The sequence below is a fragment of the Camelus dromedarius genome, chromosome 2 (genome assembly GCF_036321535.1).
Source record: "Camelus dromedarius isolate mCamDro1 chromosome 2, mCamDro1.pat, whole genome shotgun sequence".
Lineage (NCBI taxonomy): Eukaryota > Metazoa > Chordata > Mammalia > Artiodactyla > Camelidae > Camelus > Camelus dromedarius.
In genome coordinates, this window is record NC_087437.1 from 47843870 (window position 1) to 47861671 (window position 17802).

At 36.1% G+C, this 17802-nt stretch overlaps 1 protein-coding gene across 2 annotated transcripts; it reads left to right on the forward strand.

The window, feature by feature from the left end:
• The first annotated feature begins 5 nt into the window (after positions 1–5).
• NDUFB5 (NADH:ubiquinone oxidoreductase subunit B5) lies at positions 6–13499 on the forward strand. Of its 2 annotated transcripts, none has more exons than XM_064493005.1 (6): positions 6–77; positions 6443–6550; positions 7576–7642; positions 8471–8532; positions 9597–9703; positions 13318–13499. In XM_064493005.1, the coding sequence occupies exons 1-6, from the start codon at positions 12–14 to the stop codon at positions 13436–13438; spliced, it is 531 nt and encodes a 176-aa protein (XP_064349075.1). In that variant the 5' UTR covers positions 6–11; the 3' UTR covers positions 13439–13499. The 2 variants fall into 2 exon arrangements, with proteins under 2 accessions (XP_064349075.1, XP_010974549.1); XM_010976247.3 differs by lacking the exon at positions 6–77 and adding an exon at positions 103–261 and having other exon boundaries at positions 6462–6550.
• Positions 13500–17802: the final 4303 nt, after the last annotated feature.

Below are 17802 nucleotides of genomic sequence, written 5' to 3' on the forward strand. Positions count from 1 at the left end.
TCGTCGACCGGATGCAAAGAGCAGGAATTGTCTTTGCCCTCGCTCAACATGGCCACTTTCCGGCTTCGCCCTCGGAGGTAAATTGGCTCTCTCGGCCCCCGTTACTCTCCCTCGCCCTTCTCTTGCCAGTAGTAGCCATGGCGGCCATGAGTTTATTGCAGCGGGCTTCAGTCACTGCGATAGCGGCTCTGTCCGGTCGCCGCCTTGGCACTCAACTTGGATTTGGGGGCTTCCTCACCCGTGGCTTTCCGAAGACTGTCGGTGGGTGCTAGCTTTGGGAGAAAGCGCGCTCAGGGGATGCGGAAGGAGAGACGGAGGACTCTTCCCGGGTGACCTTGGTGGAATCTGGAGGGAGCCGGGAGGAATTGAGGACTTGGGGCTTGCGAGACGGAGCATGGGCTTGTGAGGAGACTGAGGTTGTTTCTGAAGTAATCAAATCGGTCATATTTAAGTTAATAGTTAGAATTTGTGAAACGCTTTGTTACTCACCTCTCCTGTTGGTGCTAATTTTCAGATCAAGCTGAGGTTACAAAGGCAAGGAGCTGAGAAAGGTTTTAATTAAAATTTTATTTTAACGTCAGAAGGAAAAGGACTATAATATTAATGCATATGTGATGGTGAATCCAGCCTGGATTGAATTCGTTTTATATTAACGCAGTCATAAAATAATTATTTTTTAATATCTTCTTAGAGAAGAAGGGACTCATGAGAAAGTTCCTCGGTCCTAGGAAGGTCAGTGCAGTAGTGGGGGGGGGGTGTTATTTGAAGCCTCTTGGAGACTGTGAGTTGATTTCTAGGAGAATGAGTAATCATAACAGCAAAACATCAAATGCTTTGTATTCAGTGTATTTTATTCGTTATTGGATTCTGCAAAGTAAGTACACTGTTATTCCCATTTTACAGATGAGGAAACTGTGACTCAGTTGTTGCAAAAGTAATGCACTGCTGTAATAAGTTGAGTAATAGTAATGGTGGCTAACATTTATTGAGCACTTATGTGTGGGGCACCATTCTAAGATATTAAAGGTATTCATTTAACCCTCTTGATCAAGAATACACTGTAAGCTATTTGTCCTGTGCAATACAAGTAGGTACAGAGGAACTGAAATTTAAAGCTAAAAATATCTTCTCCAACTTAAAAGTATCTTTTTTTTGTTTACTGCTCTGCTCGTCTCCCAATTTAATTTGAATTATGTTGCTGGAAAACTGATGGAAAGGACCAGTGGTATTCAACACATTTCTAGCAGGAATTTGAACTTGTTGCAAAACTACATATACTAACATCCTTGATAAAATTCCTTTGTAAGCCATTTCTGACTACAAATATCCTCCTCTTCAAATACTCCTCCCCAACCCCATAGTATTTAATCATGCCTAGCTGGAAATAAACTGAGGTAAAATTTTACCCCTAGATCCTTTAGATCTAGATACTCCCCATTCTTGGAGTTCTGGAAGGATCGTTGCAGGTAATCTATACCCTTTCCACTGGATGCAGGAAAGGATCTGATAGCTATACTGAGTGTTACGGTGCTTCAGTGGTATACCTACTTTCAAAGGTATTTTGCAAGTGAAGCCTAATCTGTCACCGTGGAATGAAAGGTTGTAATCTGTTTTATATTAATGTTTATGTCTGCACCTATGAGGATGTGAGATCCAGCAGAGTAGATGGAGGTTTTGTTTCCTCTGGAGCTAGATTGCCTGGGTTCTAATCCTGGCTCCAGAAGTTAGTAGCTGTGTGAACTTGGGTCATCACATCTTGGAAACTAAACTAAAGGCACTTAATTACTCCGAACTTGCATTTTTTCATCTTTAAAAAGAGGATTTTTATTACAAGTGTGCTTATATTCTGTTGACTTGACAGGGAAATAAAAACTAATCTCTTTCCCTTTGACAAGGATAAACTATAGCCCTGAAATGTGTTTCTGCATAATTTTGCATCTTTCTAGAAATGTCATTTTGAAATGTACTTGTCTCTTACCATAAAAACTGTTTAAAAAAAAAAAGATGAAAATTTAACTTACCTCAAAGGTAGTGGTGAAGAGTGAGCAGGAAAAAGCTACAGCACCGAACATTGTCTTCTACAGGGCCCTGTGGCCACACTTTTCTTAAACATCTGGCACTGTTATGTTATCATCAGTCACCTCAGTGAAAACGTTTCTCAGAAAATAAGCAGATAAAAGTATTATACTTAATTAAACAATTTATTAACTGTCAGACATCAAGGGATTCTAGAAATGAGCTTAAGTCCTTCAGCTGCAGAGAACTTTAATGTTAAAGACTGATGTGCACATATTATGGCTTAAGAAACTGAGAAGAGTATTGAAATGATTTTATAAACAAAGTGGTGTGGGCTTAATTCAGACATGGATAGTGGGGCATGTTAATTGGATTCTGGGGATAGTTTTAACAGGTGCAATTGGCAGAAAAGTAAAGGATGTGTTTTCTGATATATCTGCATATGCAGCTCTTGGGATAGGTAGGTGTTGAGAGAGAAGGCTAAAAAAAGGGAAGTTAGGGCCAGTTTGGGGGAGGGACTCAATGCAAAGCCAAAATATCTTAACATTCTGTAGGCAGCCGAGAGTGTTTTAGCAGGAGAACAACATCAATAGTATGTTTTAGGAAGATGCTTTTGAATATTGGGTGGTTTATCAGGGATGTTGATTACTTAAGCCAGTGAGGTGAAGAGAGCATGGAAAGGAATGAAGAGCTTGAATTTTAGAATCAAGAGGCCTTGACAACTGATGAAATCAGGCGTAGGATGATGACTGAGATTTTTAGCCTGAGTAATTGAGTTGATGGTGCCATTAACTCAAAATAGTCTGAGAATAAGGGAAAGAAAATGACCAGTTTTCAGTACTGTCTTGGAGACACAAAAAAGTCTTACATTGTCTTACTTGATCCTTAAAAATATCACAATTCTCCAAAACATAGCTTTCCAGAAGTTATTTGCATTTTTAAAAAAAAACTGGTTATTTAAACTTTAGTTCCCTGTAATTAATGAATAGCTAGTTGAGAATTCCAGGCTTTAGAGAGTGGTAGAAAATGCCTATTTTTGTGACAGGAGGGTCTGAGTTCCAGAAATCCTGGCAGTCACCTGACTGTAAGCATTGTTCACCCTAATATTTTTAGATTGTAAGCAAATGGCCATACTGCAACAACAAATCATGAAGGCTCACAATATTTGTAAAAAGTTGAGTGCTATGAAATACTCTTTAGAACAATGAATGGTATGACAGTATCTATAAATTTAATGACATGAATAAGTGTTGCTTAACAATAGGGTTATTATACGGAAAGAAAGCAGTAAGTTCACATTACTAACTGCTTAATATTGCTAGAATGCAGCCAGATCAAGCTTTTGTCTGTAGTTTTTTTTGTTTGTTGGTTACAGTTTCCATATCTATTAATAGTGTCACTCATAATCAGTTGTCCCTAAAATCACACAGTTTGATCCTTAGTTCTTATCTCTGTGCATCTTTCTGATTGAAAGGGAAAGTTGGAAGTATATGTCCCTTCTGAGAAGATTTACTTTCAAGGACCTTAGAAAGATCCCCTACCAACATTTAATTTACTTAAGAAATGTAAGTGTAACAGTATTTATGGAGCTCCTACCATGTGGCAGACACTGAAGGGTTCTGGAGATACAGTGCTGAATAAGACAGTTCCTGACCTGATGGACTTTAACAAAATAATTTGGTTTAGGGCTTATTGTTCTGAAAGAGATAACCAAATGATATTAAGGAGAATAAGTGGGAAGCCAGCTTTGCATAAGGTACTCAGAGAAAACCTCTGTGAATAAGTATTCTTAGACCTGAAGGATGAGGTGAGGAGGTAGCCATTCAAAGAGCCTGAGGAAAAGCTTCCAGGTAAAGAGGGAAGTAAATGCCAAAAACCTGAAAGTATGAAAGAGTTCTTGGCAGTGGAAGGAAACCATTGAGATTGGTGAGTAGGAAAGGTGTGCCTTTTTATTCAGAGAGGCCATCTATTCATATTCTATGAGGGACAGGACCTTAGAAATCTATGCCAACCCCCAGTAGTATGCTAATCCTTGTTGCATCCCATTACTGATACTTGAATGTAACCTGGAGTGGGGAATTGGGGAGGCAGTCCAGTATTCTGTTCAACCACTGAAATTGTTAGAAGCTTCTTCCTTGTATTAAGCTGAAAATTACACATTAATCCTAGTTCTTCCTTTCAGGTCAACACAGAATAGTGTAAGCCTTTAGTCATTGGACAACCCTTCGGCTATTTAAGGCCAGTCATCTGATTTCTATCCTGACTCTTTGGGCCAGTCAGCTTCACTTCTTTCAGTTTCGGTAGGTTCAGTTTCCAGGTTGTTTGCCATCCTTGTTGCTTAACTTGGGGCATACTCCAGACTGTCCCTCTGAAACAGTGTCCTCTGGGAGGGACACACTTACGCAGGTCTAGGTAATGGATGGGAGTGGGGCTCCTCTTGTATTGACCTCGTATTTCTGGTACATCAGATTAAGATTGAATTACCTTTGGGGGTTCTTTTTGTTTGTTTTTTGGGGTAGTTTCTTGTTGTTGTTGTTGTTTGTTTGTTTGTTTTTAGTAACCACATCACACCAATGACTTTTCTTAAGTTTGTGAGCAGCTAAACTTCTGGAGGATTCAGGCAGGACCTTCCACTTTCTATACTTAATCCTTTTAGATTCAGTTTTTTATAAATGTGTAGGAAGACTTTTTGGGGGGATCTCATTTCATCATCAGGGTACCCACTCTTGTAACTGTAGTCTTGTATCTTCAGGAATGCCATCTCCACCTCATCCAGGCCATTCATAGAAATCTTGAGACAGCCCTTTGGCAGGTTACTGCATTAAGTGATCAGCACCTTTTGGGTATAATCAATCAACCAATTACCTATTACAAATTTCATCTAACTTACTACTTCTGTCGGCTTATAATGGGCCTTCCTGGTACCCCCCCAACTCCACTATCCTGTCTAAAGAGAAACTTCTGGGCATATTCTTTTCTGACACTGCATCCTTCTTCTTTCTTTTCTTGTCCTGATAGATTTATAATTATGTTACCTATTTGTTTCTCCCAGCAGGATCTATATTCCTCTTATACTGTAGGCCTAGCGTAAGACCTGTACATAGTAGGCACTAAATATTTATTGAATTAATGAGCAGTTTGTACTGTTATCCAGCCCATTTTTTCATCTAGTCCACAAAAATTTCCATAATATCTTACACATAATGTGCTGAAATACGTACTTACCTTGTCAAATTCTCTTGTTATTTTAAAAGTCTTAATGGTATTATTTATGCTTAGTAAATTCATGCCAACTTCCAATTCTCTTGTGAAGTAACCTCCTACATTCACTGCAGGCTGCTGCAGATGATACCAACATTAAAAAGACAGTTCCTGCCTTCAAGACAGTTATGTTTCAGTGGGAGCAGTGAAATCAAGTATACACATCAGTAAAATACATAGCAGTTCAAAAGCAGGAGAGCTCTCGTCTAGGTGGGACGCATGTTGGTTTCTTGGAGGATAAGATGTCATCTGGGCCTAAAGAATAGATTTTAGGAGAGGTGAGAGCATTTACATTTAAGCATCAACACAGGATACAAATCTTTCTGCCATCTGTTATGACTGAAATCCCTTTAATAGGAAATTAGTTTTTTATTCTGCAGTGACTCATGGGAAATTTCCTTGAATGAGGTTATGCAGCTGAAAGACAGTAACTCCCAGTTTCTCAGTAATGTTAGATGCTTTCCTGCTTTTAACAGAAAGCTCTTGGAGTGGACATAGTATCCTTTCAGAGTTCCAAGAAAGGGAATTCATGTAGATAGATGATCCAAGCACAAAAGTTTTGTCTCAGTTTATCTCCAGCAAGGCTTGATTAAATACCGTCTGGGAGAGGATTTGAGGAAGAGAAATTCACAGTAACAAATGGCTTAAAAAGGGATTTTATCAAGATATATTAGAGTGTTAACTTTTAAACATGTTCAAACTCCTGCTGGAGATATGTTGAATAAATATCTTTACATTTATTTTGCATCAAGTCCCTAATACATATTGCCTCATCATACGAAATGGTATAATTTAAGTTAATTTCTTTTGCAACATTATCAGATATTTTTTGCAGAGGTAAACAAAGATAAGTAGCCCACCAGGAGTATCTGATCTCCCTGCCTGCTACTGAAACCTATTATTTAGATGTTGCTTTAACATTAAATAAAAATGAAGAAAGCTATAGTTTAGAACAGTACATCAGAAATGTCTGTTTAGAGATATCTTATCTGCCCTGCCTTTAGTACTCAAAGAAGCTTGCATTTTTAATCTCAGGTATGTATATTTGGAGGCAGAGAAAGGATGCTTTATTTATCTTAATCCATATCCGTTATTTATGCATGTACATCTTCTTATAATCTGATTTTATCTCAAAATATAACAGTATAAACCTTGTGTATAACAGGGTAATTTAATATTTCCAGCTCCTGTGCGACACAGTGGAGACCATGGGAAAAGACTATTTATCATCAAGCCCTCTGGATTCTATGACTGGCGTTTTTTGAAATTAATGGTGAGTTAAAAGTTTTGTTGAACTAAACTCTTTACTTAGGAAGAGGAAATTTTTTTCCTATTTAGAAAACATCTTTCATTTTATGAAAGATTTTATTTTATAAATTCGTATTTCTTTTCTCAACAAATATTGAAATTGTGTAGTAAGGCCTGATTTGCTACCGAATTTATTTTTAATTTAGTGAGCCTTCTCCTTTTTCAAAAAAAGTATTAATGCATAATGGAGGTAAAAATCGAACCATTTCTTTCTTCTCAAGATTATGGGGTTTTGAAATGTAACCTGTTGTTCCCTGCCCCACCCCCACATCTATAAATTACAAAGCTAAAAACAGATTCATTTGAGGATAATTATTTATATTACTAAGATATTCTTTGAATTACTGAAGAACTCATTGAAGGACTTCTTTAAATAAGTAACTCCATTATCTTGGGATATGATTTTTATTTCTTTGTGTTTAGGAACATTGGTTTCAGAGAGTGAAGCAGGGTATTGACCGTATATTTGTATCTGAAGACTCTATACAGAAGAGACTCAGAAGGTGGAAGATTGTCTGGACTCCCTGTCACTGTTCCTAAAGCTGTGACCCACCATTTGCACACTGGCTGCCCTCTAGACCTTCTCCTGCCTGTCCGTGTGCTTAATGCCCTTCTTCAGCCCACTTTTCTTGTGATGACTAACTCAATCTCTGGAAACAGCCCTCATAGTCTTACTTTTATTCTTAATACAAGAATTTCTTTTGTTACATTGCTTTAACCAAAAAGAATGAAAAATCATGTAAATACACATTGCATTATACTTGTACAATTAGTCTTTACTTTTTCCTTTCATTTCTGATGCTAAATATAGGCATCTAAAAACTAAAGCAAAAGAAAATTACAGAAATAAATAATTTGGTACTGCACCTCCAATTTGGCAAGTTTATTTTACAAGAAATAGAAGGAAGTCACAAAATGAGGACAGTTTGAGAATGGGGAAGGAGAATTAGGAAATTGTTGTGTGAAAACTTTTTTTTTAAATCTTAACAGAGATTCTACATTTTGTTGACTGGGATTCCAGTAGCGATTGGCATAACTCTGGTGAATGTATTCATTGGTAAGTATCTCCCTCGCTGACTAAACTGGTACATTTTTAAAACCTGTGACATTAATATAAATAATAAGTTATGGATACTGTAAGGAAAAGTTCTTTAAATAATAAATAAACATAAGCATGGGAATTTATTTTAAAATAACCAAACCTTAATCTACAATAATATACAGTGGACTTTGCTTTTTTTTTTTTTTTACTTTTTTTTTTTTCACTTTTTTTTTTTCCCCCTCTGAAAACCTTTGAGGTCACTGACTCTATAGGCCACGTAAAAGGCCTTTCTTCCTCCTCCTTCTCATTTCTTAAAACTAGCTTTGAGAAGTCTGAATAAGGAAAATAGAAAGAGATAGAGGTGGAAGAGAGGCTGAGGGATAGAGTAATTTTTTTTATCCATCCTGGAACATGTAAAATGATAATCTTCTAAAAAAGAATGGATTTGTGAATGACAATAAATATTAGATTTTCCTGGGAAATTCTGCTCAAAGTGCTTCCAATGTCTTGAATCCTAAAATATTCTGTCTAGGAGGTTTAGGGAAAACCAGAAGGAATAATATGTCTTTTATTATATCTTGTTACACTTATAAAAACAAAATGTGAACTCTTGTATAATGCCCATAGACAATGCCTTACACATAGAAGACATCTCAAAAATATCTAATGAATGAACTGATTTTCTACCAGATTGAAATTAATTTAAAATATTAGATATCTTCATCGGTACAAAATAAAAGTTTCTTTCAAACCACCAGAAGATGGTTTCTTACTTAAATAGTGAAGAATCAATATTATAAACTCCTGATACTAAAGTTGAACATCACTGTTTTCTCTTACTAGGTGAAGCTGAGTTAGCAGAAATTCCAGAAGGCTATACCCCAGAACACTGGGAATATTTCAAGGTTGGCATAGATCACTGAAAGTTATTTTCAGTTAGATGTCTTGTCAATGTACTGGTTAATGTCTTAATTTAGCAATTGTGATATAGTTTTATATTCAGTTTTTGATATCAAGTAAATGATACATTTTGTGCTCACTTTTTACAAGCAATTTGTTTTGGTAATTTTCTGCATTGTTTTATTATCTTAAGCTTTATGGTTTTTTTAAAGACTGGCTCTACACTGTGTTGTCAACCTAGCAGAGTAACAGTCCGAATTTCTCCTACCTTCAGTGGCCATAGGAAAGATTGTACTGAGACTAATGCTCCCACATTTATTGAGCACTTACCGTGCAGCGGGCACTATGATAAATGTTTTGCAAATATTATCTCATTCCATGTAAAAGGTACTATTATTATTCCCACTTTAGAGATAAGGAAGAGGAGGCCTGAAAGAGGTGGAGTGACCTGTCTAAGGGACAGGGCCAGTATTTGAACCCAGGCAGTCTTGACTCTAGAGTCTGCACTATTAATTAGTCACTTGACCACACTGTCACTGCTGCTAAAACCCAAAATTAATTCTGTTACTTGTACTAAATGTTGTAGTGAGATTACCTTGATTACAGTATATCTTATCGTGTTTTATTACCTGAGTGAATTATATCTTAGAAGACAAATACTTCATTATTAAATCTTAAGGTAAGCCATACAAGTGGTTTGTTTCTCTTTGCTGACTGGTGGTGGAAAGAGCTCCAAGTTTGGATCAGCAAACCCTGGGATGGCTCCTAAACCTTCCGCTTAAGATATTCAGAGCATAGTGTAATAGGAAAGAGCTTTGGAGTTAGACAGACCTGGCCTGAGTCCAGATGCTGCGACTTAGTATTTGTATAACCTGGTGGAATTTGCTTACCCATAAATGGGGACAAAGGTAGTACCTACCTAATGGATTAAAACTATTTAAAATATATATAAAGGGCTTGGCACATAGTAACTGTTGATTTACCTGAGATGGTCATTTTAGGAGAACAGTAAACTGGAAAAGCAAAGTACTTTTCAGAAACTAATTTTAAACAAATTTTCTTCTTGTAGCATCCTATATCAAGATGGATTGCTCGAACTTTCTTTGATAGTCCTGAAAAGAATTATGAAAAAACAATGGCTATCCTTCAGATTGAAGCTGAAAAGGCTGAATTACGGTAAAAAACAAAAACAAAAACAAGAAAGGTGGGGGGTTGCGGGAAAGGAAATCCTTTCCTACAGTTGCAAACCACAAGAAGTTTAATAGAGCTATTTCAACACTGTAGGATGCTCTGTGTAAAAGGCTGAAGATGGGGAGAGAATTAGCCTGTTTGAAGTGGAGACTAGAAGACTATTAGGAGATAATATCTGTCAAATTAAAAGGAATTCTTTTAAAAAATATCCTGACTCTAAAGTGCAAGGCAGCCCTCTCCTTCCCCCTCCCCCTACAGCTTCCTTTCCTCCTATACCCAGTTTCATCCTTAGAGATACCACTATTTAATGATTTCCTATATATGTTCCTAAAAAAATTTTGTGCATTAAAAATATATTTTATGGCAGGAAAGGGTATTGCTCAAGTGGTAGAGTGTATGCTTAGCAATACACAAGATCCTGGGTTCGATCCCCAATACCTCCTCGAAATAAACAAGTAAACTAATCCCCCCACCAAAAAATAAATATATATATTTTTTATGTATCATTTACAAAATATATTGATACAAGTGGAATCCTGTTATCAACACTGTTCTGCACCTTGTCTTTATTTCGTCTAAATATGTAGTTATCCCTCAGTATCTGAAGAGGATTGGTTCCAGGACCTCCAGCAGATACCAAAATCCAAGGATGCTCAAGTCCCTTATGTAAAATGGCATAGCACAGTCAGCCCTCCATATGTGCATGTTCTGTATCCGAGGATGGGGAGGGCCAGCTGTATCTTGGTGATCTTTCTGTAATAGCATATACTCCATTGTTTTTTCATGGCAGCACTGGATGGATGTGCTTTAATTTTTTTAGCCAGTAGGGGGCCTGTTGTTGGTACTTAGGCTCTTTCCAAGTTTTTTGATATTATACATAGTGCTTTGGTAAATATCTTCATACATATATTTTTGCATATTTATTCAATGTAGCTGGAATATAAATTCCTAGCAATGGCTCTGATAAACCAAATGTTATGTTTGAAATTTTAAGTAGCTATTTAACAAACTCTTAAAGAATTGTTCCAGTTGTCTTTTCTGTCATCAGTACATGATAATTCTGTTTCTCCATACCTTCCTAATAATAGAATTTATTAAACCTAAACATTTGTGCTGAAAAGGTAGTTGAAAAATGTTATCTCATCATTTCAATTTTTTTTTTTAGTTTTGAATTTTTTGATAAAGTTTGAGTATTTTTTCATATCTATTGGCTCTTTGTATTCCTTTTCCATAAATTGCCCATTTTTCTACTAATTTGTACATTAATTAAAATAGCTTCTTTTATTTTTGTTGCAGATATGGTTTCCTGGCTTGTCATTTGTTATTGACAGTGTAGAATTTTTTGCAACATAGTGTTTTTATGTTCCAGATAACAAAACTGTAGTAGTAGCTAATACGTTTTTGAACACCTACTGTGTATCAGTGCTTCATTACTTTACATGTATTTACTTATTGTCAGGTTTGTCATTCTTTCTCCTTAGCTTCTGGAATTTTGTGTCATGCATAGGTCTCTGATGGTTACAAAATGAGTAAATACTACAAGTCCAAAATTATTTTTTTAGGTGCTTGGGTGGTTCAGTGGTAGAATTCTCACCTGCCAAAATTATTTTTTTACTGTCCACTCATGTTTCCTTTTGCTACTTTAAAATATAATCTCATCTGAGATTTATTTTGATGTTTGGAGTGAGGTTTATGTTCAATCAGATGCACCTGTTAAGTTCAGTGGGTTTTGAAAAAAAAATATAGCTGTGTAACCACCATGGTTGAAGTCATTTCAGTTACCTCATCTCCTTCCTGTCCCTTTCAATCAGTCCCATACCCTGCTCTTGGCTCCAGGCTACCATTGATCTGCTTTCTGTTCATTTTAACTTTGTAGTTTACAAAAATTGCTATGATATTGAAAAATATTTAAATGATTAATGAACACATGGTTGGCTTATTTTCTAGTGTGTAATTGCATGTATGTGCGGTTACCATATAGAACTGTCAGTAAGTATTTAAGAGCATGGAACAACATTATGCCTTATACTAATAACTTTGGACATTTTTTAACTTCAGACATATACTTTTGAGTTCCAAATAAAACACCAGATCCCAGAACTCCTTAGACATATAGAGATCCTAAACAATTTCAAAACAAAACAAAGTAAAACAAAAACAGGACTGTGACTTTTACCCCAAAGGAGAGATGCCAGTGTGGGCATGGAATGGGGAGTACCTACAGTTTAAAAAAAAATACATGTTTAAGTATTTGGAAAACTGAAGCTTAAAAGAAAGGTATAAAATAGAAAGGGACTATCTCTCCTAATTGATTCCCCCAGAGATAACTATTATTTTTGTCCTCCAGAATTTCTAATACTCTGTGCATGTGCACGTGTGAATGTGTGTGTGTATAGTTTCACAAATAATTACTTTCTGTTTTTTACTGAAACAGGAAGATGCTACACATACTCATTTTATACCTTGCTTTTTAACCTAACAGTATATCTGTCATCTCCTTCCATATTGCCATATGTAATTTTTCTTCATTCTTTTTATCAGGTACATAGGTTATCCGTTATATAGGTGAACCATAATTTATTTAACCAGTTCCCTTTGATGAATATTTTAATTACTTGCATTTTGAATATTACATTCTAAAGAATAGAAAAGAAAAAAGATGATATTTAATCCTAAAAAAAGCTAAATATATTCTCTTATATTCCCTATTACAAAGGTATATAATCTCTCATAGATAGGGTTAGTGAGCTGGTTAAGGTTAATGAATTATTTAACTGTGATAGGTTTCCAGTCATATGAAAAAGTTGCTGTGTAGTCTATAAGAATGGAAAGGGAAAGGCTTGATGGAGAGGAAGGACTGCTTCAGAAACGTGTGGTAGCTTGCAAAGACTTGGCTTTAGGGGAAGGAAAGTATCTTTCTAGAAAGAGATTATTCAGTTCGTGAAGAAGATTGAGGACAAGTAAGTAGATCTTAGAGGTGGAGAATGTTTTTCTCAATCCTGGTTTTTCTTTTTTCTTTTCTTTACAAGTTGTCTCTCTGATGTTGAACAGGCTCAGTGTGATGCTGGTGGCTGGTGAATAAGATACCATTCCTTTTCTCAAGAGGTTTTCTGTCCTGTTGATGATAGGCTGCCAGTATAGACAGGGAGTGTGAGCTTCTCCAGGAAGGCTTGCTCATTTTTTAAGTCCTAGCACTTGGCACAGCATAGGGGCATAATAGCAGGCGTTCTGTAAATGACTCTCATAACATCTAAAAGACAGGAAAACAGGAAATGCATTACCACAATTCAAGTGAAAGTGACCTGTCGTCAAAGAAAAGGGACAGGAGGAGGAATTGATTATCAACTCAACTGCTACTTGGGTGACTAGAAACAATATGTGTTGGTTAACTATACAAGCAAGATAATAAAAGCCAAATAAATCCCAAATTTTGCTTATAGGTGTTTGTCAGATATATGTATACACATGGATCTGTGGAGGGACATTATACTTTACATAAAAGCAAAAGACTCTCTAGTGGTTGTTCTTTATGGAGATACTTCATTAAATTTGTAATTGGAAATGCTATAATCACAGTATCACTATTCTGTCTGTTACAGGTTAAAGGAGTTGGAAGTACGAAGATTAATGCGTGCAAGAGGTGATGGGCCCTGGTATCAATATCCAACTGTTGATAAGGCACTTATTGATCATTCTCCAAAAGCAACTCCTGACAACTAATCTTTTATTTCTTTAAATACAAAGTATATTCTATTTAGGGAGAAATAAATTACTGAATATATTCTGTTTTTTTCCGTGTGGTAAATGAAAGATCCTCTTCATTGCTCTATTTCTCAACATTGGTTCAGGTTAACACTTTTTTGTGTGTGATTTCAGGTTTTTTTCCCAGCTTTATTGAGCTATAATTGACAAAAGTATAAGATATTTAAAGTGTACATCATGGTGACTTGATATATGTATACATTGTGAAAGGCAGATTAAGGCTTTTGATTTGGAGGGTTTGGCTTCCTCTTTTAAGAAGGTTTAAAATGTAATTTTAAAACACTTGGAGAAATAGGAATTTGTGAATTCCTAAAAGTGTGACTTTAAAAGATGAATGTTTTATTTGCCTGATAAATGGAAGTTAGAGAAGTCTAATTATGTTAAGCATCAGGAAATAGAACAGTTTATATACATGTGAGTATTGTAAACATCTGGATTATTCAGGGGCAACTCAATTTTAAATTACAGAAATATTGAACCAACTATACAAGACATAAACACCTTGATAAACAATTTTTTAGTGAACAGATCTCAAAGTTTAATATTTTCAAGTTTTTTAGCCATATATCGTTCTGCTTAAATGCACACGCACACGCACACACACACACACATGCATTTTTCTTTGATGCACTGTCTAAGATTACTTAGAAGCCTTTTTTGTGAACACTAGAGAAGTTCCACAAGGTAAAATGACTACTGCCAAGGCTAGGAAATGTAACGGCTAAAATATTGGCTATTATTTATTAAGCATTTACTGTCTGCTGAGCGCTGTGCTGAATAACTGCATTTTTCACATTATTTTCAAAATGACCTTTGAGGTACTATTACTTTCTGCATTTTATAGATACCTGAGAAATTGAGGCTCAGAGATTTTAAACATACTCAGTATTTACAAAAATAAGCATTTACACTCCAACTTCCAAAATGACATGTTAGCTTCAAAAAAAAATCATTATTTTCAGTGAATACCTTTTGAATGTCCTTGTGTCCTAAGAGTCCCAAGTGCCCTTTGAATCCAGCCAGTGTCCTTTGAGGTGGCTGCATTTTCTTACTTCCCCAGAAGAGGGCTGCCTCACCTAGTTACTTACAGATTTTGTTCTGAGGATCCCTGTGCATTCTAATTACCACCTCATAATTCTGCCAAAGGATTTGAGGGAAAGGCATGCTGTCCCTGAGCCCCTGCTTACCCAAATCATTCAGTTTTGTAAGAGAGGTAAGGAGAATGGAAGTGGATAGGTCTTGTCATTGGTAATTGTAAATGTGTTACATCTATGTACATTTATGTTCAGTTTTTTTAGACTTGACATTTATTTCTCGACACCAGTATACTTTATTTTCTCCTTTCTACTATTATATAGGAAAACTTACCATAGAAAATATGGAAAATGGTACAAGAAATACTGATAATTCCACTACCCGTACCTGAGAAATTTCCTTTTTTAAAATTTTTTTTTTAGCATAGCTGGGCTCATATATATATAATGGAGAGATTTTTTTTTTTAAGTTTGAAAGTGTTTCTAGAAGAGAAATGTTAATTTAAAAACATATATACTGATTTTTATGCAAACTTTTTTTTCCCAATTCAAATATTTAAACTAATTTTATATTGGTCACTAAGATACGTACTGGGATAAGGTGGTCATCACGGTAGACATGTTTCCTACAAGGAGTTTACTCTTTAGTACAGATGATAGATGTTAAATCAGAAATTATATGCATTGAGTTTGATAGGTGGATGTGTAGAATATATATGTACACATATATAGTTATCAACTATAGTCACCTTGTTGAATGTGAAGTAGGAGCAAGCATGGAAATCCCCGAGGTAGAGATTTAAGAAGAGAAACTGACAAGAAATAAAGAACCCATGCTGAAGACAGGGCACGCAGTACTATGTGCTAACAAATAATGAGACAAATGACACTAAGACATATCCTGGTAAATGATAGCATTTTAGGGCTTAAAAATAGGGGAAATAGGGAGAGGTTGGTAAAAGGGTACAAACTTTCGAGTGTAAGATGAATAAGGTCTGAGGGTCTAATGTATAACAGGGTGACTATAGTTGATAGCACTATTGTATAAAAAAATAAAATTAAAAAAATTAAAATGGGGGTAGGGAAAATTTCTAGGCAAAAAAATCAGATCACTTGTAAAGTAGAAAAATCGAACTTCCTTCTCGTATCATGTGTTCTCATTCTTGTAAAATTATTTCTGACTGGCCATTTATCCATAATCATTTTAATCTATAGGCATACATAGATACTTAGAGTGACGTTCACCTATTAACAATGGTAGTTCTGAGTGAAAAACCTGGATGATTTACATGCTTTACTCCTTGTAACTTTGTTTCATCACAATATTTTCATACTGTTCTACTTTTAGGACTACTATGGTGGAAAAATTTAAGAATCATTTCTAATTGAGTGAACTAATGTTCAGTTCACAGAAACTTTTTTGTGTATGTTCTTCAAAAATAAGAAGGAAGGAACTATCTTTTTGTCTGGGCAATAACAGAAAAAAGAATAAAGTTTAGCAGGAAACCTGACTGCCAGTAGCAGTAATACACATTTGGCTCTATATCAGTCAGCTTCTGCTGTGGTAACAAGTAACCCCAACACCTCTGGGGCTTTTAATAATAAACAACTATTTCTTGGTCTTAAGGGCTGATGGCTAGCTTTGGACCAGCTGGGCTCTTCTGGTACCACATATCTTCTTTTTCTAAGACTCCAGGCTGAAGGAGAAACCTTTGATGATAATACTCTGCCCACAGGTGAGCATGGGGAAGGCAGGACAGAAATGACGGTGTTTGAATAGATTATGTAATACATCACATGAACCTTGATTCCATACTGTCTTGTCTTGTTTTTTTATCTGTGTCACATATTTAACTTTGCCCTTCTATGAAACTATAAGCTTCTTGAACACAGGCATTAGGGCTTTGGATTCCAGTTCTTTTATTTCTTAGCTGTGTTACCTGGGGCAAGTTATTTGACTTTGTGTAGTCTTGATATCCTCATCTGTAAAATGAGGATAATCATAGGCCCTACTTTAGGGTTGTTGTTAGGATTAAATGAGATAATACACATGTAACCCCCGGTCTAATAGAAGCTCAATAATTTATCACTCTTCACCTATTTCTTGCCCTCTCTTCTTTCCCTTTTCTTCATCCTCTTCCTTCTGCTGTCTTTTACCTTTTTCTTCTCTCATTAGTTTTACAGGACAAACTTTTCTTGAGAAATATTCATGTACTTCAACTGTTCTTGCAAACTGCTTATATTTAATGGGGCTGTCAAAGTGACACTGGAAATAATACAATACAATTTAGATGAGCAACACCACCATCTGTATCTGCTGGAAGTTGCATTAGCATGTCTTGACTTCCTCATATACTTTGGAGCTTTTGTCATCATTTCAGGAGGGTTTAGGAGATAGCTGAAGTTTTTTGTTTTGTTTTGTTTTAAATAGAGCAGACAATGAGAATGAGAAGAAAGCGAGGGAAAATGCAATTCTAACATGATTTTTTTCCTCATCCACAGAAAGTATTTTTTATTTTCCTAATATTTTATAAATGAAGAGACTCAAGCGTGGAGCAGTGATGTAACTTGGAAGTACAGCTGGATAGCTATGGCTAAGAGTAGAACATTGGCCTTTTATGTCCCAAATAAATGTTTGTCAGTTTTTACTTTACAAGTTCCCTCACAAAACATGATTTTCACTGCTTCTCCCTGATTTGGTCATTGCTTGCTGCACGCCCTTTTGCAATGTCCCCAGCAGGCTCCTTCTGCCAGCAGCCATCCCACTTCAGGCGATGCTGCTCTGGGCCGCCAGCCTCATCTTCCTCAAAGGTCACTTTCATGTGCATCACTTTCCTGCTCAGCAGCCTTTGGTGAATTTCCATTGCCTGTGAGGAGGAAGCCCAAAGTCCTTTCCCCAATCCAAATTGCCTGCAGTGTCACATTCTTTTCAATGATAAACTTTCTGGACCCTTGATTCTTGCAAAACCAGTCCATCCTTTACATTTATTTTATGCATTCCCCCAGTATGCTAGTTTTAAATCTGTGTCATGCAGTTGATGGCTAATTCTGTCTATGTTGTTTGTGGAACATTGCATCTTAGGTGGACAAGGGGAAAATGTGTGGACTTATACATTTACCATATATACTTTGGGCGTCTAGAGTGTCAGGCACGAGATATTAGGAGTTGAGAAGACAACAGGTGGTTCGTAGAAGAAAGTATAGTTCCTCATTAGAAGAGAAGCAGAAAGGCAATTCAAGTTGTATTAGTTTCCTATGGTTGCTGTAACAAATTACCACAAACTTGGT